Source organism: Myotis davidii, unplaced genomic scaffold, assembly GCF_000327345.1.
Source record: "Myotis davidii unplaced genomic scaffold, ASM32734v1 scaffold93, whole genome shotgun sequence".
Classification (NCBI taxonomy): Eukaryota; Metazoa; Chordata; class Mammalia; order Chiroptera; family Vespertilionidae; genus Myotis; species Myotis davidii.
The window spans coordinates 8,942,424-8,969,165 of NW_006292095.1; the positions used below are offsets into that span (position 1 = coordinate 8,942,424).

The 26,742-nt window shown below is 40.4% G+C and overlaps 1 protein-coding gene across 10 annotated transcripts in view; it reads right to left on the minus strand.

Moving 5' to 3' along the window:
* Positions 1-1,233: 1,233 nt before the first annotated feature.
* The window catches only part of NRG1 (neuregulin 1), a 1,008,204-nt gene continuing 982,695 nt past the window's right edge, over positions 1,234-26,742 (minus strand). For 4 of the 10 annotated variants that reach the window (XM_006765607.2, XM_006765606.2, XM_006765605.2 and 1 more), the window contains 6 exons: positions 21,612-21,635; positions 16,628-16,730; positions 14,930-15,056; positions 12,884-13,014; positions 11,865-12,071; positions 1,234-9,190 (listed from right to left, as the gene is read on the minus strand). In XM_006765607.2, the coding sequence (XP_006765670.1) occupies positions 8,539-9,190; positions 11,865-12,071; positions 12,884-13,014; positions 14,930-15,056; positions 16,628-16,730; positions 21,612-21,635 (1,244 nt within the window). In that variant the 3' untranslated portion in view covers positions 1,234-8,538. Of the gene's footprint in view, positions 9,191-9,577; positions 9,720-11,864; positions 12,072-12,883; positions 13,015-14,929; positions 15,057-16,627; positions 16,731-21,611; positions 21,636-26,742 lie in introns of all 10 variants that reach the window. The other 6 variants (XM_006765604.2, XM_006765603.2, XM_015565248.1 and 3 more) reach the window with 5 other exon arrangements.

The following is a 26,742-nucleotide window of genomic DNA, read 5'->3' on the forward strand; positions in this document are numbered from 1 at the left end:
ATTTATAAGAGAACTTTCTAGCAGAATGTGAAGGATGTCCCATAGGAGCTGAAGGAAGCAGACCAGACAGGAGGCTAATGGGGCCCAATGGAAGAGGCTGACCAAGGGTGAAGCAGTGGGGCTCTGAAGGAAGGGAGGGGTGTGCTTGACATAGCCATGGTACAGTCACCGTTGTCACTGGTTAGATATGGAGGAAGAGACCTAGAATATTGCTCAGGTTCTAGTATGGTCCATGTTCTTTCCTAACCAGATGAGGGGATATTTTCCCTTACTTGCTTCTTTGCTTGATAATTGAAATGATTTTGACTCTAACTGGAGCTGTGCATTTCAATAGCTTGGTGTTAACATTTTAGCAGGAAGAATCCAAGGTTCTTCCCTCAGATTCCTGACTAGAGATCTAACTCCTCAAACAAACAAAGCAGAACTCGAAATGTGTGGTGGAGTAAGCATCTTTTCACATTGTGAAAGACAATTCAGTCATGCAGATAATGGAGAAGATGCAGTGCTGTGTGGTTTGCCTTCAAGTTTTCAAAATGGACTACATCAAATAAAAAAGGACTTCTAGTTTCATAAAATCACTTTAAATCCTAAATCCCATAGTTTCTGACTATGTTCAGAGTGTGAAGTTATATGGCTTTATGACTTCAAATGTTTTGAAATCAAAGGGATCAAAGAAGGGCTATGAACTAAGGAGTTACTAGGGAGGCCTTTGTTTTGCAAAAAAAGAGAAAATCTAAAGGGAGAGTGAGGTCTTTGTGGAGACATTCTTGTATGATGTCAGATTCATCTCACAACTGGAAGGAACCTAGCTGCTGGGAATTGAGGAGCTCAGAACAAGTGGCTCTCCCACGTGGCATTTCCTATCATCCTTATTCTTCATGGTGAGGCTCTAGGACCCAAGAGGAAGTTGTCTGTTTTGTAACCTTATTGATTAGTAAAGTACACACCAATGGTGAAGATGAAAAGTTCATGTTAGACTCAACTGTGAGAAATGAGAAGGGCTCTAGAAAATGACCCTAACCTGAAGTCTCTCTGAGTGTCTTACTTCAAGAGAAGGGGTCAAGGTCAGGCAAGAAGGATTCACCTCATGAAAGTCACAGAATAGAAGACAAGTGTTAGCTTAACTCATGATGGTAATTCATAATTAAGAAATATAATGCTTATATCTAGATTATTTTTTTAAAAAATAAGAAAACTTCCTTATTTTTTAAAACATAAAGACAACTTTATTTCAATGCAATACATTTTTATTTAAATGAAGGATGCTATGTGGACAATTATATGAGACTCTCTTACTATTAACAATGTCTATGCCATGAGCCTGGTGATATATATCATAAGACCAAGTCACCTGCCACCCTTGATGGAGAATAAAGTTTTAAAGGATTGAATCAAACAAACTTAAATCTATAAATTATTAATTGCTTTGGACCCAAGACAAGAATTCTGTTTTATGCATAGAATGAAGAGTGAGTAGAACCTTAAGAACTTTTGGTTGGGTAATGGGAGTGGCTGAGAAACATCTACAAACCAAGTGGTTACTTACATTTAGGAATTAATCTGAGACTTAACTCCTCTGATGTTGTTGCCCTGCAGGCAGACCTTTTGCTGGGCCTTTGGACTACAGTTTAAAAAATGAAATATGTCTAAACATTCTGGGTGCAAACTAAGGCAAATGGTGTGCATAGGCATCCTATATATTTAGGATCTTTTTGTCTGTTTGTCTTAGTAGATATTTGCAATGAAGTTTGAAGGTGGAATTATGAAAACTGTATAAAGAGTTATGTTTTAGTAAATTTCTGTGAATTATAATGAAACATTAATAGAATAAGACACTGAAATTAGAGACTTCATGTAAAATGGTATGGCTACACAAGAAGCAAACATAAAATACATGAAGTTATTGAGCAGCAACTTTAATGCTGGTTAGTGATTATGCTGTACAACATATAGTTCTTATTAAAAGGGAATTTACTTGTTGCACATATTTGCTTACTACACTGGAGAAATGATATGTTTATTTGATCAGTGTGTGCAATGTAGAGTATGTCATTTAGAACTGAGAAACTTAGGTTCCAAATCTTAAGAATCTGGAAGGGAAAAAGCAATAGAAGGTAGTATTTGAAAATCACTATGGGGTGGACATTTTATGGCTTCCTTACATGTGCTTAAATTTATCGTCACCACATCCCAGCCTTGTGAAGTCCATTGAATTGCCATGTTAGAGATCGGGAAATAAGCTTGAAGAAGGAAATCGTGCAAATTCACAAAGTTGCTAAGTGCTATACTCTTTCTGCTGCAGGTGTTACCTACATATTGAGACTGAGAATTCATTCCCATGGCTACACTTCATTTCCTTAGGAAGCTCTGTTTAGGGAAAGGTACATAGAGCCAAGCAAATTGGGTTCTAGAGTATCTCTAAACCTAAGTCAGAGGGGCTCACTGTCTTTCAAATAGGAACTTGGTTTTGGTTGTAACATGTACTGTCCATGTAATGAAAAATCAAAAATGAAAGACTTGTTTGTTCTTGGGTCAGAGGGTTGGGAGGAGTATGGTCAGTAGAAATAAGAATTGTAGTCAGAAAACTTTGATATTACTATTATCTCTGCAACTCACTTGTGTGTAGCTTCAGTAAAGATTTTTACTTCCCTGAGCCTAAATTGTCCTCATCATGTATCATATCAATATCCCAGAAGGTCAAAAGTGAGAATGAAAAGGAGATAAAGGATGTTTTAAGTCATAAAATGTGATAAAATGTTACTTATACTTAACAGGTTATTTCTCTGCTTATGAGCAAATCTATACAAACTATAAATGATGTTTACATCTACAAATAATTCTCTAGCCTCTTCAGCATGCTGTGGGGTGGGAAGGGATGTTGTTTCCTCTATCAAATTGTCTCAATAAGTCAGTTTGAAGGGGAAGGCTTAGAAAAAGATCCTGGGTGGAACCATTGCCACATTTTGTCTCCTCTTTAGGAATTACTGGTCTCCTTCTCCTACTCTGTTCTTAAAATAATCAGGTAGATCATGATGGTTTTCCTCCAGGTAACAAAGTCCTTTCCTATTTTCCTGATGGATGATATTTTGGAGCTCACTGAAGTGCAAAACCAACAGCTCACCAGAGAGGTACAACAACCACAGTCTCAGGATGTCAACAGGAGCATAACATGGAGGATTGGGCCCAGCTAATTGACCAACAACAGCCTGAAAGGTTAGAAATATTGCTGCTTTTTGTAGCAGTAGGATGGTTCCGTCTTTTATAAACTGAAAGCATTTCTATTTCCTACCAAATTAATCATTTGGACTAATAGTTTTCATAAATTTATTTCATGCTATCCATTTCAGGGAGGGCTGGCCAAAGGTGGAGTGCAGACTGATTCACATGAGACCAAACAACGCCCATTCCTTACAGCATGCTAAATCTCTAGATTTCAGAATTGCCTCTCTTAACCCCAAATCCTTGACATTGAGTCCTCTTGTCATTCATCATCAGGACAGAGAGCAAAGAAATCAAATGATGGGGAAGACACTACATTGGAAAGATAGATCATTTGCTAGTTTGGAGAGCTGGCCTGAGTTTGACATTCAAGAGTCTACATGGTTGAAGTGAATGGAGAATAGTAACAATTATCCAGATATTTAATTTGGCTATATGTGTATCTTCACTCTCTCCATACCTCCCTCCACCATACATGCATCTGTCTCAATTATAGCTTAGGTACCCAGTTTTAACAGAAATCACTAAGACAGCTTGTAGTTTTCAATCTGGGAGATGGTCAAAGCCTCAGCTTAAATTTGAAGACATAGGAAAATGCCTTCATCTTTAATTTTTAAATTCTGCTCAATCCTTGATTTTCTTAATTGAATAGGTGAAAGAATGTGGTGGCTTTGGGTTAGTGTGTGTTCAGCATTTGTGTGTGTGTGTGTGTGTGTGTGTGTGTGTGTGTGCATGTAAATCCCGTTGACACAAATGCGAGGTTTCTGAATAGTTTTGAAAATTTAGTAATGTAAATAATAAAACTAGCATAAAGATCACACTGACTCTTCTAGACATCCAGACTGTTTTGGCGAGGACACTAGTGGAACTGTTGGTAGGTAACAGGAATCATGTGCATATATGGAAGTGATATTGATGGGAAGCCTCAGGTATCATCAGACTTCAAAGGGGGCCACTGTGTACCCCAAAGGATTGCTGACCTCTTCTTGCCCTTACCCTGTTTGGAATACTGAGTAAAATGCTTGAAATATATAAAAAGTACCACCCACGCAAATAACTATTTGTTAAAATATGGCTTTTGTTTAGGCTAATTTCAGTAAGAAAAGTAATATCCTCATTTCTGTCAGTTTTAGGATATGGGACATTTCTCATGCATACACCCTTCCCTGAGGAGTAAGATGGACACTGAGTTTAACTTATTGATAGAACAAGGGTAATGAGCCCAATTTAGGCTTATCTCCTCTTAAAACAGTGAATCATTAAATTAAGAGCCTGATGGAAAATAAATTGACTGAAGCGATAGGAAGCTTAGCATGGCCAGGTTCTGACTGGCTGCTTTGAGGCCATGGTGGCCATCAGACTATTTGAATGATAATGACAAGTTTTCCTCTCATGACTGCATGGGTTGCCATGTTGACATTTCCATTAGTCTGAAGAAGTTTCTTGCTGTTACTACAGAACATGTTAACAACCAAGACCCAGTGATCATGCCTAAAATGTCCTCTCTGACATGTTATTGTGTGTATGGGGGTTGGGGGGAGACATCGTATTGCTTGGGTGTGGCCCCTTAAACAAGGAATACAGTGTCAAGAAGAATCAATAGGCAGCAGATGACTCAAGAATAGACAGTGAGGCCAAAGCAAAGCACAGACAAGATGATGTGGGGTCCATGAAACACATTCCTATATTAGAACATCTGTCGCAGGAACACGAAAGGTGCTGGTCTAACAGACTGAAACGTTAGTCTGCTGAGCAACACTCCCAGGTCTCCACAGAGTGGCATTTTTATTGCAGTATTTCGTTCATGGAAAATGAACAAAACTTTAAATAAATCACAATTACTTATTGCTTAGTATTTTGGATAAGGAATTCTTTAGTTTATCAGTACCCCCACGGCTTTCAAATGTGCATTCTTCAAATAGTTTCAATTACATATACATTCTTTCTCCTGAACAATAAATTATTCTTTAAAAAAAGAAAAAGATACATAATTTTAAAGTGAAGAAAAACAAAAAACATATATTTTTGACATTTACCTTAAACTTATATGAAAACAACTCTATGTTAGATGCTTAAATATAAATAATAAAGGACATTATGTTATTTACAATGTTATACAGTAAGTTGAGAGAGTAAAAATTCTGACATTAACTCATAAAGACAGTAAATGATTTAGGAAAACATCTAAGTAATGTACATGGTGTATTTACAAAAGAATATATAATAGAACTTCTGATATGTGGCCATTTCCCTTTGCCTGCATGTCTCTGCAGTGTTTCATGGGCCTTTGTAGATAGAAATCTCATCTCTGTGGCTGGTGGAATGCAGCCAGTGCTAAATAATAAAACTAGCCTTCCTTATTTTCACCAATGTGAGCTCCAGGCCAGAAAAAAATAGGAATAATTACTGAGCAAGTTACCCTGGATAAACTCCACCTGTATCAAGACAGTCACACTTAAACAAGGAAGATACAGCATATTGGTGTCTGAAACACATTCACATACACCCTGGTAGAGTGTTAGTTTGTAGAAAGCATGAGGCTGTCCAGGTACTCTTGGAAAAAAGTCATACCAGGCAAGAAGGGAGAGTAGGATAGTAAAGGAATCTCGAGTGAGAAAAAGAAGTTTGCATATACTATGTTCCACTGCATTCCCCTCATTAGGATATGATTTCCAGGGGGCAGAGTGGCTGTGGAACTTCTGGGCAATTACCCAAAAACCCACAGAAGCTTTTCATTTGCTGGGAACATAGGTTCACCCTCCTTTGCATGGCCACAGCACTGCCTGAGTTTATAAACAGGGTGGGTGGTTGAGAGCCACGTGGCAGTTAAACATCATAGAGATGTCCCTGTGAACACAAATCCGGTGGCCGCAGCAGGTAGCCCTGAGGAGTCAGCTGGCCTTTCTTATCAAGGGAAGCTCTTGTTTTACAGGTAATGCTGTCCCGAACAACGCCCCCTCTGTGAGTGACTAGAATCAAATTGGAAAGAAACTTTCCTCTTATCCTAAGTTTTCATATATATTTTGTAACCTGAAAATTTACAACAATTTTCATGTTGTTCATTGCTCTCGATAGATTTTATTTATTCTTGAAATTATTCAGAATGAGACATGTGAATACTCCTAAGTCTGTAGAATTAGAAGCAAAAGTTGTAGTTTTAATTTGCGATAGGAATTTTTTATTGAAATAGTCCAAGACTGACTCAAAGGCAATATTAGAATAACTTATAGAACCTCTTTGGGTTGACTGTCTTCTTCCTCCTGCCATGAGCTTACTCATGTCTACAGACCTGGGAAATCAGTGCAACTTGTGCAGCGTGACAGGGACTCCTCCGTGTGGATTAACAAGCTGATGAGGGCACTGCTGGGCACAGAGGAAGTGGTATGTGAACAGTGAAGGACAGCCTGGGATATCAAATACTCAGAGTAACCTCAAAGACCTGCAATCAATCAGGCATCTCTGTGGATTGTAGAAACATGTAGGAGCTCAATGACGTGACTCATGCCCAGCCTGCATTTTTTTTCTAAGACCTCCTTGCATGTATCTTCTCCCCTTAACCTTTAACATAGAAATTTGGTGAAGAAATAGGTTCAGTTCTCCTGCCAACAAGCAGCAGTTACTCTCGTTGACTTCATGCCTGGTATTTTGGACCCCTTGCTAACCTGTTTCCCATTTTGTCACATGGCTCCCAGGAGTCTACTTGGAACCTCAGTAAAGCTCCAGCCAGATTTGGCAGGTATCAGGGAGGTCATAAAATGGGGGCCTGCAATTTTTACAAAAAGCTATTGTTTTCCTGAATTAGCAGTTCTTTCAAATGTTAATACCTATAGGCCCTCCTTGGATTTACAATCCCAAGAGAACATGCAAAGTTTAGACCCATCTTAGTCCTGTTTTGTGAGAGTAAAGCAAAAACAAAGGAGGAAATGGGTGATACAGGGTGGGAATCAAGAGGTCAGTACACAGGAGGGGGTCGTGTTTCTGCAGGGAAAGGTGCAATCTTTCCAACACTATTGACATTGCCTGATGAAGCATCACTCTCAGAATGTTCTTACTAGTCACAAATCACATGCATGTTGGCCATTCCTGACAAAAATGTCCATGCATAGTCATGACCTAATCAAGGCGACATTGAAAAGCAAGAGGAAACTAATGAGGAGAAAGGAGTGGTCAACACAACTGTTTCAAATTGCAACCCATGCCGCACATCAGCCCTCCACCGTGTCTTCTATCAATCCCTCCTTCTGGGCACTCTATTTCCCTATGATGACCAGTCACCACTAGGCACAGCAGGCACGTTTCCCTCTAGGCATTTCAGACAAGTGCTGAGTGTGCTGTTGGAGCTGGGGTGTTTGTGCCATAGCACGTCTGTTTCAAGCCAAGAAGACAGAACCAATCACTAGCTCCAAAACCAGTGGAAAATGCAAGTCAGGAATGATTGCACCTTGTCCAGCCCTGGTTTGATCTTCAACTAGATGTGCTGTTGTGTCATTCCCCCAGAGAGAAAGTGACATTGAGTCCTCTGATAAGGTGTTGGTCTTACCCTAATAGCAAGCCAGAACCCATTTTCTCTCCTACCCTCCAAATTGTTGCTTTTTTGTTAAGAAAAATAAATTGAAATAAAATAAGTGATAGCTCCTCTTAGTGAGAGCAGGCTGTCTTCTGATGAATAATATAGTTTTTTTAAAAAAAATCACAATATTACTTTCTTCCTAATATTTAACATTACTTAATGCAGTTTCCTGCTGTAATTAATAGTAGCATGCTGTTGGATCTACTATTATCTCAGAGCCCAGTGAAGCAAACCTTTGGCTGGCAGAGTAGACACGACTCATTTCATAGACTGAAAGCAAAAGAAAACTTCGTACAGAAGAGAAGAGTATTTGGATGGATGTGCCATTACAAGACGTACTGATTGGGTGCTACTTTAAGCAAACGGAGGAACAGTTGCAAGTCTTGCAAATCATACATCCAGTCAACATCATAATGCAATGCACAAGAAGCCAGCGAAAACAGAATATATGGGAGGTTTTGCTGAAATACTGTGGAAAAAGCAATCACGGTAACGGTACAAAACTTGCTCTCGACATAACATAACATAAAGGCACCATTGATATCTTTCTCATTTGGAAATACTGTAAAAAATTGCTACATATGGCACATAACACATTTTTACATACATATATTTAATTTATAAAAGTTTTTTTTCCTGTTTTCTATTTGCAGAACTGCTAAAATAAAATAAATTGTTTAATTTAAGGTGGAATACTTTATTATATAAAATAAAGTTTTACAGGTGTATCTATGTGTTTATTTAGGTTTTTATACAGCGATAGGGTCTTGGTTAGCAATTACACTAGACAGCCTGGCCTGCAGATCCTCCTGTGTCGAGAAGCGGCCTGCTGGGTTAGTCCTGCTCTCGGCCAGGCGGAAGGCAGGTGCTGCCTCGAGACTGGCTGCCAGGGGGTTCTGTATGCCCAGAAAAGGGGTGGCTTCACCTACTCTTTCATCTTCTGTTTCGCTCTCTGAGTTACTGCTCTCAGCGCTTGTGTTGCTGTCCATTTCCAACCTGTTGGCAATGTGGCCATTGGGCTTGGTTCTTTTGGCCCGCCGGCTGTTGGTGAGTTTCTTAACAGGCTCTTGAGCTGGCTCGTACTCCTGGGTCGTTTCATACTCCTCATCCTCCACTATCCTCAAGGGGCTAGGGGGCAGGCTGCTGCTCTCATGCGCGGGGTTGTGGTGGAAGGAGTTGAATTGCTGAGGGTGGTGGTCATACTTCTCCCGCAGCCGTGGTGGTGTCACCAGAAGCAGAGGTCTCTCTTCTTCCACAAAGGGGCTGACTGCCATAGAGGGCATGGACACCGTCGTGCTGGACACAGGTGCAGACATTTCCGAAGGGGGCGATTTGGGGGAGCTTGGCGTGTGGAAATCTACAGGTGACATACGAGCCGGGGTGGTCATTGCTGACACATACCTGTGTGAGCACAGAATACCCCACATAAGTGTGGTGGAATAAGAGGAGTCATAGAGTAGGGAGGGGAAGGGGACAGAGTTCACGATATTATATAATCAGAGAACAAAGAATTTCTGTTCATCGTATACTTCTTGGATTTTTACACTAGGACATTCAGTACCCTTGGAATCTGAAGTTATGAAGCCAAGAGTTTCCTTACAGGAGTACATGCACAGATCAGCTACATGGCCTAGCTCATCAAAGCTTTAAGGATTTCCAATATCATCATGATTGTAAATAAAAACATGAGTCAAGATTAGAGGGCACGAGGTCCTGGGAACCTGTTAGTTTGTAAGGACCAAGGCTGAGGGATTTGTAAGGGAAAGAAGTATTACTTAAATACTATACCTTCCTAAAGGCCAAGGGGTCTTAGAGAATGAAGCCCAAATGGGGAATGGAGGAAGATCTAAGATGAGTTGCTGAGAGCTGGATCTGCATGCATTTGGATCTGTGTGCCTTGTTTCTCCTTAGCTCAGCTATAAGGTTATGTCTTATGAAAAAAAAAGAGCATAGTGACTTAGATTTATTCTTGATAACAGTGTAACATATTTGTGTGCTTTAAATTTTCCCATGAAATGCTACTTCTTAACATTCAATTTGCAACTATCCATCCCAGTGACCAAGACATCCAAAGGTAAGCCTGAGAGAACCTTACATTGGCTTCACAGTATATTCAATCTCTGGTTTACCTTTCTTCCAAAGCTTAGAGCTGCATCAGTCTTTGGCTTATCTTTGTGACTGCTCAAAGTCTGCTGTACCATGTTACCTTATGTCATGTTATGGCTGATAATGCTCATTGAATCTTTTTGTCAAGACATTGAGTGCAATGTTTTTACCATATCATGCTTTATACCCCTGGGAATACGAAGACCTGACTTGGCACTGGAGAAGACATGTGGCTTATTGACAGTCACACTTCTCAGCTTTTGATAAAAATGTTACCAATGCATAGCACTAGATGACTCTTTTTTTCACATTGGTGTTCTCAGAGTCTAATTTGACACGACCTGTGATGACTCAGGACAGCACCATCTGAACATTAGCTAACAGGAACTTATTAACTTTCCTGCTTCCAGCCATGATTCAGAGTTATATGAATGTGAGATCTAGCTGTGTCTAAAATGGGAGAGTGTCTAGAGGTTGAACTACTTGGGGCCTGAATCTTCAGACTTTTTGCTTTATGAGTACTTAACTTTAGCTCTCTGAGAAATGCTAATCCAAATTTAACCAAACACATAAAAGTGATTTGTCTTTTCATAATCCTAGAGACTATCTGGGATATTCAAGGAAGTCTACCACAGTAGGGAAATGTCATTCTTTAAAGATAAATGTCACATGTAGTAAGAAAGAATTGATCCCTAAACTCTTTTCAGGTTTCAAAAAAGACTAAAACAAAATAGATAGACTTTTTAAATACATAAATGTATAATTATATGTATATCTAAGAGTAATGTTTTAAACCAGTTTTGGACAATGCCTTATTTTCCATCCATGAACAGAGCAACCTTTAATTCCATAAAGCTTTGAAATACCATTTTGGGATATTTCATAGAAAGGCCATTGGAGAAGTGATTAGCAGGTTTTATATGACCTATAAGCCCCAAACTGGTCATCTTTTGTCTTAAGTACTTCCCAAGCGAAGAGTGGAAAGAGTCTACCAAACTATTTCCACCCATGTAAATACCAAATACATATTTGACATTATGTAAAGCTTTGAACAAATGGTCAAAGATTAGACTGAGATGATACAGTAAACAAGCAGACAAAACCTCTCTGGATTTGAAAACAAACAAGTGACAGCTTACTGGTGGGCTAGAAATGCTGGTTGGGTATAACTCTCTCCCAGTTTAGGTGAAAATGGATAGAGAATCTATAAATTTAGTATGCCTATAAAGCATCTCTTTCAGTTTACTTTCCTCTGTTCTTTATTTTACCTTTGCTATAATTCCCCAACCCAATCCAATACCCCCAGAAAAAAAGCCAAAACATTCTGGAATAAAGGGCCATATGAGAGGCAATATCTACTTTGAAAACCACCTGTGAAGACTGTCAGACGCAGCATATAAAAGATTTATTTATTCTTCCCTTCTTGGAATTTCATAAAAGGGATAATCTATGGTGGAACGCAAGCAGGTGTTCCCCATGAGAGTCAGCAGTGACATAGCCCTTGATTTGATTTAACTGAGGCTGGAAGGTAAGACGAGTTAGCACATGAGAACACGAGGTCAGTTCGACCAGAGTTTGGATAACTGGCAAATTGGAATTCTAGAAGGGTCCTTATCATTCACTGGTGCCATCTCTCTAAAGTGACAACTGAGGAAACAGATCCCGAGTGGGGCTGAGCCTAAGGCCGGACCTAGGAACTCCAAGTTGGCTGCACCTTCCACATCAAATCATTCCAGCTCGTTAAGAGTCTGTTGCCTGTTGGCCACTGGGACGAGGTGAGAAGCTCAGAAGAAATGAGTTCAGTCAAACAGAAAGATGACTTCATCAACTAGGAGCACTCCTAGAACAGGCAACTGCTGCCCCTTATTCTCATTAGAGTAGATTTCCTTAGGTGAGACCGCAGGTGCTCATGGGGATTCGCTTACTGGGGTTCTTTCTCCTCTGCAGTAGCTTTGCCCTTCAGTTTTACCTTTCGCTATGAGGAGAGTCTCGGTAGGAGTCAGGGGTTTCTCTGGCATGCCTGAGGAAGCTGTTACATTCACGAGGGCCTCCCATGCCATTAAGACGTCCTCTTGGGCCCCCAGTTGGGCTGCTGTGCCTACTGTTTTCTACTGATGACATCATGATTACAGAGTGGCTTTCAGAAATGATGCTTTCGGTGTGTCCGTTGCTCCAGCTAGAGGGGAAATGTGAAAGGCAAAGATATGTTTTAGGAAATTATGTGCAAAAATGGAAATGAAGAGAATGACCAGACAAATATTTCAAATTGTCCATGCATTAGTAGTTCACTATAACATAACTTGTCTCAGAATAGAATTGTTATAAAGACACTTGCTATAGAAAGGATCTTGATTTAGATTGGTTTTGTAAGGACACAGGTTATTATTCATTTGTTCACTCATTCAACACATTTATCAAATATCACTATGTGCTAAGTGTTCTTAAAATCATTCTGATCTTGACAGCTTAGGTTAAGGAAACACTTGCCCAAGTGAGCTACATTTGGAAGTCTAGTGTTGCCTTTGGTTGCACTAGTGTTGCACTCAGATATTGGTCACCAGGGCATTTGCTAATTTAGGGTTCACCTATTTAATCGATTTCTCATGTGTATTTCCTAGGGCAATTCAATCAATGGGAGAAGTCAACTTCTAAGTATTATATAGCATCTAAGAAAGAGTTTTCTCCATATAGCAATTCAGTGAGTGGTTGGGCAAGAGTAAAGACAATCTCTAAAATAGGGAACAACTCTTGAGGTAGATATCATTTCCCCTTGTTTGATGATGAAAAAAATTAAGGCTCAAATTTAAACAGCAATTAAATGACAGAGCCAGTTGATGTCCAAAGTCTGTTTTTGTCCCACACCATACATTTAACTATACTTCACTGCCCCCTACATGTGTCCTGTGCCTTTCTTAGGCAATGACAGCACAAGGAAATTGACAAAAATTCATTCCCGGAGGAACCACACAACTGTTTTTTTTCTCATACCTGTGACTCGGAGTCTGGGTGACAGTAGTGGAATGATGAGTTGTCGAGGTATAGTGACTGGTGGAAAAAGATATCTCCACTTCTCTTTCAACAATATGCTCACTAGAGATGACATTTTTAGATACGTATTGCTGGATAAACAAAGAGACACAACTTGAAGATTCAGGTAAGTCAAAACATTAGCACTGTCACACACAAACATCTGTTCTAGTACACATAATAAACAGTACATTTCTTCATAATAAATTTCTTTTCTCCAATGTCCAGATGGAAAATCCTATTCTGGTTACTGTGGCCTTTAGATTCAGTGAGTGGAGTTAATAAGTTACTCTTTGGACATGTTGTCTTCTCAGCGGGAGAGGCACATTCTGAAGTTGTTTCAAATGCTATTTGTATTTACACCAAATTAAGTTAAATAGAGGATGAGGCAAAGAAAGAATACCCTCAGATGAAATAGGGCTTTGTAATCTGATGGGCAGAGAGTGCTAAAATAACCTCATATATTCATGGAAACCCCAAAAAATGCAACTTGAATTATGCTTGATGTTCTAACTGGTTCTCTTGGAGGAAAGGTTATTCCATGTGGAATCCCTGGGACGTGCGGCTAGCTGGCTTTAAAAGATGGTGGCGTCACACATAATGAGCTACTTCCAGTCTGGGTACTATTTCACTCTTGCTCCTGGAAAGCAGTGTAAGCTCAGTGTATCTAATGAAAATAACATTTAACACTTATTCAACACTCATTAAATGCCACTGGGCTAAGTGTTTTATGTAGGTTCTCTTATTTAATGCTAGCAAGAACATTCTGAAGTAAGTATTATTTTTAGGCCTGTTTTCATGATGAACAGATAGGGTTTAGAAAGGTTAAAGCCTAAAGTCACACAGTGTGTGAGCCATGAATGGAATCCAGGAAGTCATTCCACTTCCTACATCTTGTAACTTTCTTAGTGACAGCATATAGGCGTGTCTGTAGTGAGTGCATTGATGGACCATGCAGATCATTCTAATGAGCACTGATGGGGGTGGAAGCAGCAAAGCATCCTAATGTATTTGCACCTGACTCTACCAGTCTCCGGTAGGTCTCTGCTACAAGACTTACTGGTGGTTTAGAAACCACTCACTCTGAACTCGGGTCCATGATATATTTGCTCCACACAAATATACCTTTTTCTATAGAATAGAAAATGGTAGTGCAATACAATCTTTGAGCTTTGCTTATAAAAAGTAAAAAATCAGAGAGAAATGACGAAAACAGGAAGAATGATGGTGGAATAGGAATAGAAAGAGCAACACTTCAAAAGCCAGGGAAACTGAGTTCAGCTCTGGCCCTTCTCTGAAAAAAAAAAAGAGGAAGATTTGAAGATGATATCGAAAGACTTTGCGGAATCTAATATTCTCTGACTCAGTTATATTTCAAAGCCTGGTAAATTTTAAACAAAGGACTTGAGTGGTGAAGGGTAGGTTTCATCAGGAGGGTGTGGCATCATGTAGACAGAGTCCGGGAATAGAAAGCAAATGTTCCTCCAGTTTTGCTGAGAAGCAAGTTTGATAAGTCACTTGACCTTTCCCTGCCCTAATTTCTTCCTTTGTAAATCAGAATCCGCAAATCATCAGGCACGGTGATGCCTCCAATAAAATCACTCTAAAGCCCTCAGCTCCGTTCTCAGTACTAATCAGTGAGAGGCTGGAGCAGCCTTCATTTCCAAATTAGAAAAATAAAACATTTCCTTCTGATCCTGGTATCATTCATTTTCTAATTTTCCTTTGTGTTTTTCTTTTCTTTCTTCCAGCTACGGCCTCCCCGCAGAACAAACCCAACATTATTATTCCAACCCCTTAATGAACACTTTAGGGGAGGAAATGTGCTGGTTTTACAGTAACCAAATCCACTTTAAAAAATGTCCCCATTATTTTCTCCTGGCAAATCCTTGGATTCCTGGAAGCCGTGGAGATTAATGGCAGCAGCTAAGAGCTTTAGAAAATAAACTGCAAGGTGCCTGAACAGAGGGGAGATGCTCAGCGTCTCCACTGCCAGAGTCAACATACATTCACCAGCTGCACGTTCTCGGGGGGCGGGTTGGGGTGGTGAGGCCCGTTGGCGATGTTGACCATGTTGTTGCGCTCGGACCGAAGACTCTGCCGAAGCCGGTCATGAAGCTTTTTCCGCTGTTTCCTGCGTGTGGAAAAGGGAGCATTTATTTTTTTCTATTGCTTACATTTCTCATTTCAGTCAATTCCTTATTTCACCAACACATAACCCGGGCAGTGGCTTGGTAGTGAGGGAGGAGGGGGAGAGAGCGTGCCATTTCATCTTAGAATCTGCCTGTGGGCAGCTGCGGAACCATACACATTCTCTTAACCAATAGGTGTAAGAAGCCGAATGGGCTTCTTACAGAAATGAAACCCGACTGCTGAGAGAGAAGACAGACAGAGGAGAAGATGGGGTAAGTTGGGTTGATATTTGGCTGAATCCCCATCGTCGCTAATCCACCCATCTGGGCCTAAGTCTTACAGGTGGTCATTTGTCTTAGGTAACAACTTGCGCTGTGCAATTGACAGAGCTGATTTCATTTATAATTTTGCCTGTTGGCCTTTAGAAAACGCAGTTAGTTTTGAGTCTGCACGTGATCCATGGTGTGTGTGCATGCCTAATACTGTACATGAGTGAAAACGTGCATATTTGGCTGTAGATTTGGGCACAGTTGTAACAGGATCGTACTTTGGCAACTTTTTTTTTTATAAGTAGGTATTAAAATATCTAAAAAGACTCTTAAGGGAACAGGTTAAGGGGGAAAAAAGAAGGACCTATGTAATACTTTCAACAATAAAGATTTAAAATAAATAAATAAGTCTTAAGGTGACTCCATGAAGGCTAATCTCTGTCGCTTACTCAGTTCTGGCACCCAGTTCTGGGGTTGTAGGAAAACTCCATCTATGCCCTGGATTTTATGGACTAAAAGCACTGTCTTCGTTCCTCAACACAACATTCAGATCATAACAATATCCCCATGACTTGCTTTGGCAAGAAAATTTATGTGATGAAGCAACAAAACAAAACTGTTAATATTTGTTTAGACTTGAAGTGGAGGTCATACGTCAGAAAGTGGAGGGAATGTGTGTCACAAAGTGATTACATTTGTTAATATGGACCCACTTTAAAGGATCAAAAATAGTGAACACAAATCTGTTTTAATGTTTTCCCTTTTGTTCTTTCAAAGCAAGTTTCCCTTGACTTTCCTCTCAGAAGATTCCTTTTGTACATCTCACACTCATGAGCATCTGAGCTGGAAACTTCATTGGATGGAATTAAAAAAATAATCAGGATAATGCTCAGAAAACCGCATCTCAAATGCCACCAAGTGTTTCCTTTATCTTCTCATGGTAATTGCAAACTGGACGTGTCCCCAGCAGTGTTTGACAAGTGCACTTCTTGCACCCGCCACCCTCCTCTCACATCCACATGCGCACACACATGCACACGTGTGGGCCCCATACAAGCCTGCCTGCCCAACCCTTTCTCTGGTCAGGGGGCTGTGGTCACTCATCAGAAGTCTCCTCAGCATTTTCACACCAATAGGCAGTGCTTTCTAATTATGTGATTAGGAAAGGTGCCTCAAATGGATGATTCAGAAGAAACACTAAGGGGAAAAGTCCTCCTGGGGTCTCTCCCCCCTTTTTCCCCCAAGACAGGGCTGTGGAGATGGGTTTCTGTCAGGAGGGAGCAGCGCGGGGAGGAAGGATTACTTGGTTTTGCAGTAGGCCACCACACACATGATGCCGACCACTAGCAGGGCGATGCAGATGCCAGTGATGGTCAGCACCCTCTTCTGGTAGAGCTCCTCTGCTTCTGGAAAGGGACGAGAGCAGATGTCACCAAAGGCCCCTGACCCTTGCCCGGACTTACAATTGAACAGTTGGCATGCTGCATGGCACTATCCATGGTCACAAGAAATAAACATGTGACAATTCATTACTGTTGCAGACATACTTAAGGTACAGCATAACACTGCTCTATGTGGTAAGTATAAACAACAGAGCCAGATGGGGCCATTTACAATAAAAAACAGTCTGCCATAATATTACTTTAAGTATAAGCTATTGATACATATGAATTAAACTAGCAAATCATAAACATTGGTTATAAGATAACTATTTGGTTAAAACTGTACTTTTATTAAAAAAAAATCTCTTGCAAACATCTCTTGCAAAGACAACAGGAATCAACGCCAATAAAAGGAGCTGGGTTTGGAACCCCTGGGACCCTCCTCTCTTCCTTTCTCTCTCCACCCCCCGTCTCTTTTGATTTCCCAGCTATTGTATATTCCAGTGGTCTTTACAAAGAACCATTTATAACTTAACGAAATAAACTCAAAGACATTTGCGAACATGAGCTTGGCTTGTAGTGAGCAACCAAATCAGGGCAGGATCCGTATGATTTCACAGTAAAATGTGAACATAAACCACAGGATGCGGAGTAGCAAGATGCTATATCAGAGAAAATCCAATCTGGTGGCTAAGACAGTCCTGGGCAAAGGTGAAGACTCGTTCTTTGGAGGACAATTATTATTACGTCACCAAATGCCCTTAGAGGCCTCCTCTATCTGTGTAAAGGAATAACTAGCACAAATAATATGCAATTTGGAATAGATTATACATTCCTGCATTGACCAACATGGCAAATTAGCTAATGTAGATTACACTAAGGAGGTGTGAGTTAGAATTTTGAAGTAAAGGCACTATTGTACCTCAAATGCAACCAGTCTCTTATGCATGAAAGTCTTTCTATTTGCAAATTAGTTTTGGGGGGTGGACAACTTGATTGATTCTATGGTAGATCAGGTTCTTAACAAGGTTGGCTGACCTAATGGTGAACCTGATCCCTTAGACAGCGGTTCTCAACCTGTGGGTCACGACCCCTTTGGGGGTCGAGCGACCCTTTCACAGGGGTCACCTAAGACCATCGGAAAACATATATATAATTACATATTGTTTTTGTGATTAGTCACTATGCTTTAATTATGTTCAATTTGTAACAATGAAATTGGGGGTCACCACAACATGAGGAACTGTATTAAAGGGTCGCGGCATCTGGAAGGTTGAGAACCACTGCCTTAGGAACTGAACTTCCAACCAGTCTAATTACACTTATTGGAAGTTAGTTTGCAGGTCACTGAGAAAGAGAACTCAACCAGTGCATAACAAGCAGGGTCAGCTGTGCTTGGTTTTCTGATTAACAGGCTGGTCAAGATCTGGGGGATATTATATAGGGTGTCCCAAAATGCACGCAAGATTTGCAATTGAATTGAATTGCAAACCTTGCGTGCATTTTGGGACACCCTATACAAATGAATGCCTCTTATCCGGGCATCAACATGGGCCTTCTGAACATTTCCAGTTGACATGCTCAGTCTCAGTGACCACACCTCTTTTCTCTATTGAGAGAGAGCAATTTGCAGGAAGTTTCCTTGAAATGAAAAAGTGCATTTTAATTTCTGTGACACAGTGGACCTTATCATTATACAAAACATTTCCTACAAGCCAAGCCCACGGTAATCAAATTCCAGTTAACAGGTCAGGAACATTGTCAAATCAAATTAATAGAGCACTGATTATTAACAGGAGGAGGAGGAGGGGAACAGGAGTCAGTGGGTAAAAGACTAGAATGCCGCAGAGATTAGACAAAAACAAACCAGAAGGGTTGGAAGTGGAAAGGAAAAACAAACCGAGGAGGACAGACAGACTGACAGAATGACTGAGGGAGGGAGGCAGTCAGGGTCAAGGCAAAACAAGGTTAGAAGTGGAGGAGTCATCTGAAGTCCCTGGCACAGCATGCCTGATACTAAGGGAGGAAAAAGAAACAAATAAAAAGAAAACCAGAGGGAGGAAAGTTTCAGGTAGGAAGCACAGGTGGATGCGAAGTTGGAAGGGTTACCCCATACAGCATAACTCCTAACCTAGGCTGGCCAGCACAGGGAAGCCACGATTAGGAAGCGAAGCAGCCGGTGCACTGGGTGCAACACTGAACCAGGAGACATAAAAGTGGTGTCACATATTTTTGTGCCGCAAAAGTCAAGGGAGGAGTGGAATGTGAATGCTGATGTGTTAATTGCTGTGTCTGCTGCCTCTCCTCCCCCCATAGCCACAGGACAGGGAATTACATTTTATGGGGTGCTAATCTGTGAGCTGGTGCCACTGGAGCCGCCTCCATGACCTGGCATCCAGATCAGTATTTAGCATCTACGTCAAGCAGCAGAGGCAGCACATCCCTGCTGGTCCTCCAGGGGACCCAAGGACGCAGAGCAAGGCTCCTTTGGTTCCTGCGAGTTGGTTAAGAAATTGGAGTGCACACGTATTATTGCCAAGAAAATGAAGACCCTGCCTTCTGTGTCCTTTTTCACTCTATTTTTTCTTCTTTTAAAATAGTAAGGGCTTGGTTGCGTTGACATCTTACCATCGTATCTTTAGGAACACTGGGAAATGGTTTCTGCAGACTGAAAACATGGGCTCTAGCCAAGGACTGAAGGAAGACCAAGCATCACGTGTACTCTCGGGAATTCTTTTGACACGTTTTTGATGGTTAATAATAAAAGAATAGTTTGACCTGGGTTTGTGAATACCTGGCATTCTTCCTATGTTCTGTAGGAAGGCACACATTTCCCTGTGAGATCAGCCATGGAAATAAAAGGGCAGCACAATAAAGGCCAAGGGGTCAAGCAAAAGTGCTAAGATGACCCACGAAAGCCAACGCCCACAGAACACAGATGTGGGACTAGGATTCTGTATTCCCATCAGCATTTACTGACTGCCTTCAATGTTTCTCATCTGTTTCTGTTTGATTTTCCAATGATTTCCTAGATCAGGTCGCCCCCACAATATGAATGTTAAGAGAAAAATACTTGATGAAAATAATATGAATACTCCACCCCCTTTTTTTCTCCATATTTTTTTTTTCCTAGTGTAAAATGGGGTCAATAGGACAACAGTAAATTAGAGGCAGTGCTGAAAAAGAGAAGCCCTCGGTCCAATTGGCAGCTCGGCCGTAATGAATGGAAAAGCTGCTGAGACTTTGCTCTTTGGTTTGGCTGGACATTCAAGTGGATCAGATTGAGCATGTTTTTCAGTAGGATCTGGCCAGGCCAGGAGACAGAGGCCTTGTCTTTCTCAGTTTTAATTGACCTTTAAGGTCTGACTTTCCTTAAGGGTTGACTGGTCTAGTCTTGGGACTGTGGAGTCTTTATTGATTCTTACGATCTTACTAAGGGCGAATTGGTATATCTGAGCTATCCTTTACCTCACTTCCTTGCTCAGGAATGGGAATAATAAATTCTGTAGTCAGACTCCAGTGTGATAAAGTAGGAAAGATGCTGTTGGGGAGAAGGGAGGTGATGGTGGAAAGCTCTTCCTCCGTGCAGGAAAGGCCAAGAAGCCTTTTCAGAAGTGGGTCACTTTTTATCCCAAGGGAAGTAAACCATATAGATAACTCCCCTCATGTAGGCGACCTGCCACTCAAGTGCCATTGGTAGGCCCTCTCTTGCCTCTCACTCTTGGTAGGTGTTCTCTGATGTTCAAAGACCACATATAAATGTGGGGGGTGGGGGATTCTCATTAAATGGTTTTCTCTTGGAAGATTTTTGGAGGAATGGACAATTCATTGAGTTTCTATTCCTGCAACTGGGAGAGCCTGTGACAGCGTCATTTCCCACAAATACTGGAAAGTGCATTAGCTGTCAACTGTGAGGTTATCAGCCCAAATGAAAGAGCAGTTGGAGGGTGCCCTCGCTGTATGTTGTCACTGACACCAGCTGGATGGGGAGCAGGTATTCTGCTAATCAGGACACTGTTGACCATTACCCATTTCAGGGCTGTGTGCAGTGTTCATGAGGCCTGGTGCCTGTGCAGTGGAGCCTCTGGGAAGGTAGCACGGCTTCCCCTCCTCCCAAGACTGACTGTTTCTATCAATTATTTAGGACGAAGGCCTTCAGAAGGAGCGTGCTCCAAATTCATATGCTCCTAGGAGATATTTGATGTTTACAGTATTTGATTACTTGTCTGGATAATCTTAGTGACTCAAGTTTAATTCCATTAGCACTAGAATTTCCACCTAAAATAGCACAAGGCTTATATCTTTCTGTTTTCTATTTCCTTGCTCAGGAGATAATGAAGCTGACTAGAGCCATGCTTGAATAGCTCCAGAAAATCAGAGCAATTCATGTCTGTTCATGTCATATTGTGTTGCAATGTAAGGGCTTTCTATGTTACTATATTGCATATGATTTTTATATTGTATGTCAAACTTCCATCAGTCTAAGATGTGGTGGTTTTTTTTTAGGGCGAAGTATTTAAAACTTCTTTGGTTCTTAAGCCCCTGGTTTGGTTCCTCCCGTAGCCTTGTATGTCATTCCAACTTACCCCAGCTCTTAAATAACATCAGGGCCAGATCCAATCAGTGGGTCAAGGAAGGTGGGATGTATGTGAATTTGCAGCAGGTGAGGTGATTTTAAACTCTAAGTGAAGCTTGGGAATCTAAAAGCTGCTGTGCTCAATAACATTTTGGGTAAACTAATCATAGATTGAAAGTGGAACAATCACTTTAGTTATAGCTGTATGATCCCTTCTAAAGAAAAAGGAAATTAGTTAGGAACTGAAAGGTAAGAGTAGGAAGGGAAAAAGATTTCAGCTCATAGGTTTTAAATTCTGCAGGCTAAAAGGAATGATGATTGGTCCATACCCATAAATTCAATCCCAAGATGCTCTGCCAATGCAGAAAGTTGACAAAAAAAGAAAGAAAGGGAAAAAGTTTCAGAAAAGAGTAATCACTGCACTCCAAAACACATTACACATGACTACTACGTCTCTCTGTGCGTGCACATGGAACAGGACAAATGGTGGTTGTTAGTGAAGCAGTGCTCAGGTACGCCCCCAGGAGTCCACAAAGGGAACTTCTCTTTCAAGGAGTGTGCAAATACCGGCACACTGAGACTTTATTAACCCTTAAAAGACCTTACTGAGGGAGAAGTTGTATAGCTGAACTATTCTCTACGCTCCTGCTCCATGTTGTTTAGGAATAGAAATATCATATTTATAATTACAAAAGGCATTTGGCATTATTTCATCCCTGTCTTTTTAAAAGGTAGAGGCAAAGTTCCAGGTCGATGAAATTATTTTCCCCTAAGACACACAGTGGCAGAGCCAGGAATAGAAGCCATGAGTTTAAAAATTTGGTCTGAAAATTTTATTATATTGGATTTATATTTTTCTTTGGTTATGCTCTCATCTTTCTTGTTGATTTTTAAAAACACAGTCTCCTTGCCCTGGCAAGTGTGGCTCAGTTGGTTGGAGCATTGCCCTGTACACTGAAAGGTCGAGGGTTCAATTCCCAGTAAGGGCATATATCCAGGTTGGGGGTTCAATCCCCAGTTGGATGCCTACTTGAGGCAATCAATTCATGTTTCTCTCTCCCTCTCCCTCTCCCTTCTTCTCTCTCTTTTAAAAAAAAATCATCTTTGGGTAAGAATTTTAAAATTACTAATAAAAAACAAACTCAAGCCCTAACCGGTTTGGCTCAGTGGATAGAGCATCAGCCTGTGGACTGAAAGGTCCCAGGTTCGATTCCGGCCAGGGGCATGTACCTTGGTTGTGGGCACATCCCCAGTAGGAGGTGCGCAGGAGGCAGCTGATGGATGTTTCTCTCTCATCGATGTTTCTAACTCTCTATCCCTCTCCCTTCCTCTCTGTGAAAAATCAATAAAATATATTACAAAAAACCAAAGACAAAAAACAACTCTATCTCCTTGTCTCCTAACTTTCTACTTTCTCCACCCCTCATGTGATATTAACAAACATTTCTGCTCCAAAAACCAGAGAGGGCATGGGGGCATCAGAACCTGCTTCCAGCTTCCTCCTGTCATTCCTGTATGGCACAGCAAACACCTCAATGCCTTTTTCAAATTGTTAAAAAAGGGGGGGGGGGTGAGGGGGAGGATACAATTCCTGGGAATTCCTGCAGCCTTTAGTTAATTTTATTACTCCCTCACATAACAGAGAGCCGATAGATCAGATGATCACTCCACAATGCTGAGCTCTGAGACAGACACAGGCATCCAGAGGACCCGAGGGCAAGCCAGGAAGGGAACTCAGGGGTGTGAGCCCCCAGCCTGTGCTCCCGCAGAGGCGCCAGGATTGCAGGCCTGGCAGGACCTGCATGGGCTTAAATGGGTAGAGGGGGAACATCAGGCAAAGAAGAAAAAAGCCCTAGAAATGACTTTCCATCCTTGAAACAAAAATGATTAATCAAATTCTACCAGATCGGGCCCTTTAGGAGCGTATAGTGTGGTGGCGAGGCAGGGCCAGAATGAAAACAGAAGTCAGGAGTCTACATTCCTCCCCTTGATCCCCGATTAAAGAGACAGCAGGGCGGTCCACCAATATGAAAAAAAAAACACCTCTTAAGTATGGCAGAGAGGGACTTCTCTTACAAAGCCATCAGTTTGGGCCTGGACAAAGCGCCTCCTACAGAGAGGGAAGGGTAGGAGCTAAGAGAGCTAGAGCCTTCCTGGTTTCAGGTCCTGCCTCTGCCATTTGCCTGTTCAGTGATTTTGGACAAGTTAATTGCTCATTGGCAAAATGCTTATGATACTGACACATGCCTCACAGGGTGACCCTATGGAATAAAGAAGCCGTGAAATGGGTCGGCCAGTGGCCAAAGGGTTTAACAGCTTGGAGAACATTCTCGTCTGGACGTTCCCCTTGGGCCGGTTACTGCGTGGAGATTTACTTTTGACTAATTTCATAGCCAGGAAAACTCTGAAAGCTCCTGGGATATCTCAAGAATTTAGACTTTAAAAACTTGCCACCTCTTAAGAAAATGAGGTTTCACAGATTTTAAAAAAATCAAATAATTCATTGAGTAACAATGATAAAGAAAGACACTAGATATAATAGAGAGTCCCTCTGCCTGGGTCCAGGGTACTCAGGCAAATAACTACATTTCTCATAAATTAAAAACCAGAGGATGTGGGGTTGATTTGGCTGCACGATGTTCACAGCAAAATAAATGTATTCAAATCAAAACAAATGTCTCTTGCCTTTGTGCAACAATTTGACAAATGGACTTTTTTTTTCTTCAATTTGTTCCCTTCATGTAAACTTTGGAACACCAGGTATGAAAATTCATGTTCGGAGGGAGTGATAATAAATTTCCTTACACATTTTCATAAGGATGTGACTCAAAATTTCTCCCTAAAACTCTCTCCATCTCTTGCCTTTTGCTCCTACCAGTCAGTAACAATTTAAGGGTTAAAAAAATCAAGAAACCTCTACAGAAACTCTTCCCAGAGAATCATTACTCCATGCCTACGTGAACACTGCTAATGATCTGTATTAGGTGCATAGAAAGCTTGGTTAAGTCTTCAATAAAATTAGTAGCATGCCCATGCATACATATTACTGCATTTACATTTATAGGTAAGTCTGTGAGCCTAACTATAATTTCATTTCATGGGAAGTCATTCATATCAGGCAGCTCCAATTTCAAATAATTCAAAGGGAAATTGGTACTTAAAATTGGAATCTCTTCTGGCCATAAGCCCTAACAAGGAAACAAGCAGAGGAAACATGCATCAGTCATTCTAGACCTGGAGCAAACACTCCTGTAATTTATTTTTACTATCAGTGGCTACGTTTCTTCATTGTGAGTCAAGAAAAAAAATAATACACAAACACTTTTCATTTCATAAAGAGGTTATTACTTTCTATCTATTCTATTTAATCTAATGTTGGCTTGGGCTCATTATGCATCATACACTTCCTATTGAATGTCTGCCTAGCCACTCCATTTTCAAATTAAATTAATAATTCAAAAACACAAAGGTTACTGTAAACAATTCAGTTTCCTTTTCTACATGTGATTTCCTGCTGTGCAGTAAGCAATATAAAAATTTAATTTAAATCCGAGAGTCTTCAGAAACTATTAAATATTGACTCACTAATCCTTTGCTTTATAAAGGATTTTATAATTGTTTGAAGAAAACTGATTAACCTGCAGGTTAATTTAAATTTTCTATTCCATTAGTGAAATGAACAATGAAACAACTTTCTTTGACCAAAGTTACATGTTCATGCAATTATGGTTTCTGTTAAAATTTGAAAACATTCGGGATTTTATTCTTTAATGTCCTGGGTCTCCTTATGGAAATAGTCTCAGAGACTTGTGTATAGTCTTGCCTTTCTGCACCTCTGAGGTTTCTAAAGGAGTTCTGTCAATGTCAATTCTAAACGGGACCAATTTCATGTCTCACTTCTAATTTTCAACTTACCTTTACAATGTAATAGGAGACTCTCTCTTTACTCTGGTTTCCATGTGCACAAGAGCACACTCACAAACACACACACAGCAAAATTCACTACACTTGGGTGGAATTCATGATAATTTTGTCAGAGATTGATGTGCCTTTATTCTACTGTTAGCAAGATACATGTTTGATAAGTGAATGAATAACCTGCTTTTAAAGATTTAGAAATCAACATAAGTAATTTGTGCAGCAGTAACCTATGATTCAAAATTATTTTTAAGGATATCTGCTGAGTTTAGTCATTCTGAGAATAGGCCAAAAGTTCTAAAACTGCACTCTTTTAAAGTATTCTATAGTTTGGGCTATTCTGTAATTACTTCCTATAAAATGTTAGTTTATATATGACATACTTGCCCCATACTTCCTCTAACTATTGAAGCCTTCAATGTTTTATTCCCCTCTCCATAAAGTCTATAAATTGATTATGGATTGCCTGTACACACACACACACACATACACACACACACACACTCACTCACTCACACACACGAACACAATCCTTTGAAGTAGGAATTGTGTCCATAGGTTAAATTTGAAGCTGACTAGCCTTGGCAATATTTTCCTAGGAAGCACTATAAATATGTTTTATTTCAAGGCACATGGCTGCCTTCACAAAAGCCATATAAAATAAACATTTGTTCCATTCTTTTTATAATTTAAATCAGTTCTGATAAATCAATAAAAGGCCCCATAGGGAACTCTAACCAGAAAAGTTACATCAAATCCTGATAATGTAATTTATGTGTTAATAAGCATTGTAAAAGTTGGACATTCTTTTGGAACATTATTTTTCCACTGGAAATGTGGTTTGGCAAGTTAAAAAAATGATTCTCTTTAAAGCTGGGGAATATCATTTCTTTTAAAATTTATGTTCTGTGTTTCAGACTTTATGAACACTAACAAGTACATTTTAAACATTACCACTGTGGCTATGTTTTTTATTCTTTGTGCAGCCTTCATTGCTACTGAACATAAAGTTCTTAGAACAGCAAACATCTATTTTCCTGTCTTCCATGGGGGAGTGTGCAGAAATAAACATTGAGAATTTACGACACGGAGGTTAGAAAATTAACTCTGGGCTAGACAAGTTTGGGAAGCAGAAAAGCAAGGCCCTGATCAGAGGGCCTTGCTTTTCTGGGCACGAGGCAGCACCAATGCACAGTCATTGCAGATTCTGTTCATAAATGTGCTTCTGATCGATCTTTGTTAAATCAGGTTAAATGGGAATGCTGCTTTTCTGGATGTCTTCCAAAAGCTCATGAAAGAGTTTGTTCAAGGAGTCACATTTTGATTAAATACACAGTGTGGCTCTTTAAATAATATCTTAGGACAGAAAATGCTCTCAAAGAGAAGTTGAGAATATTTTCTCTGGTTATAACTGTCAGATCTAATGGCATTTTTATTTTTAGAAATGTCTCCATTTTTAATGCTTTTCTCTATGCAGTAGCCCAATATTGCCTTCAGTGCACAACAAAATGATGTAACACCAAAATTTTTAGTATAATGCAA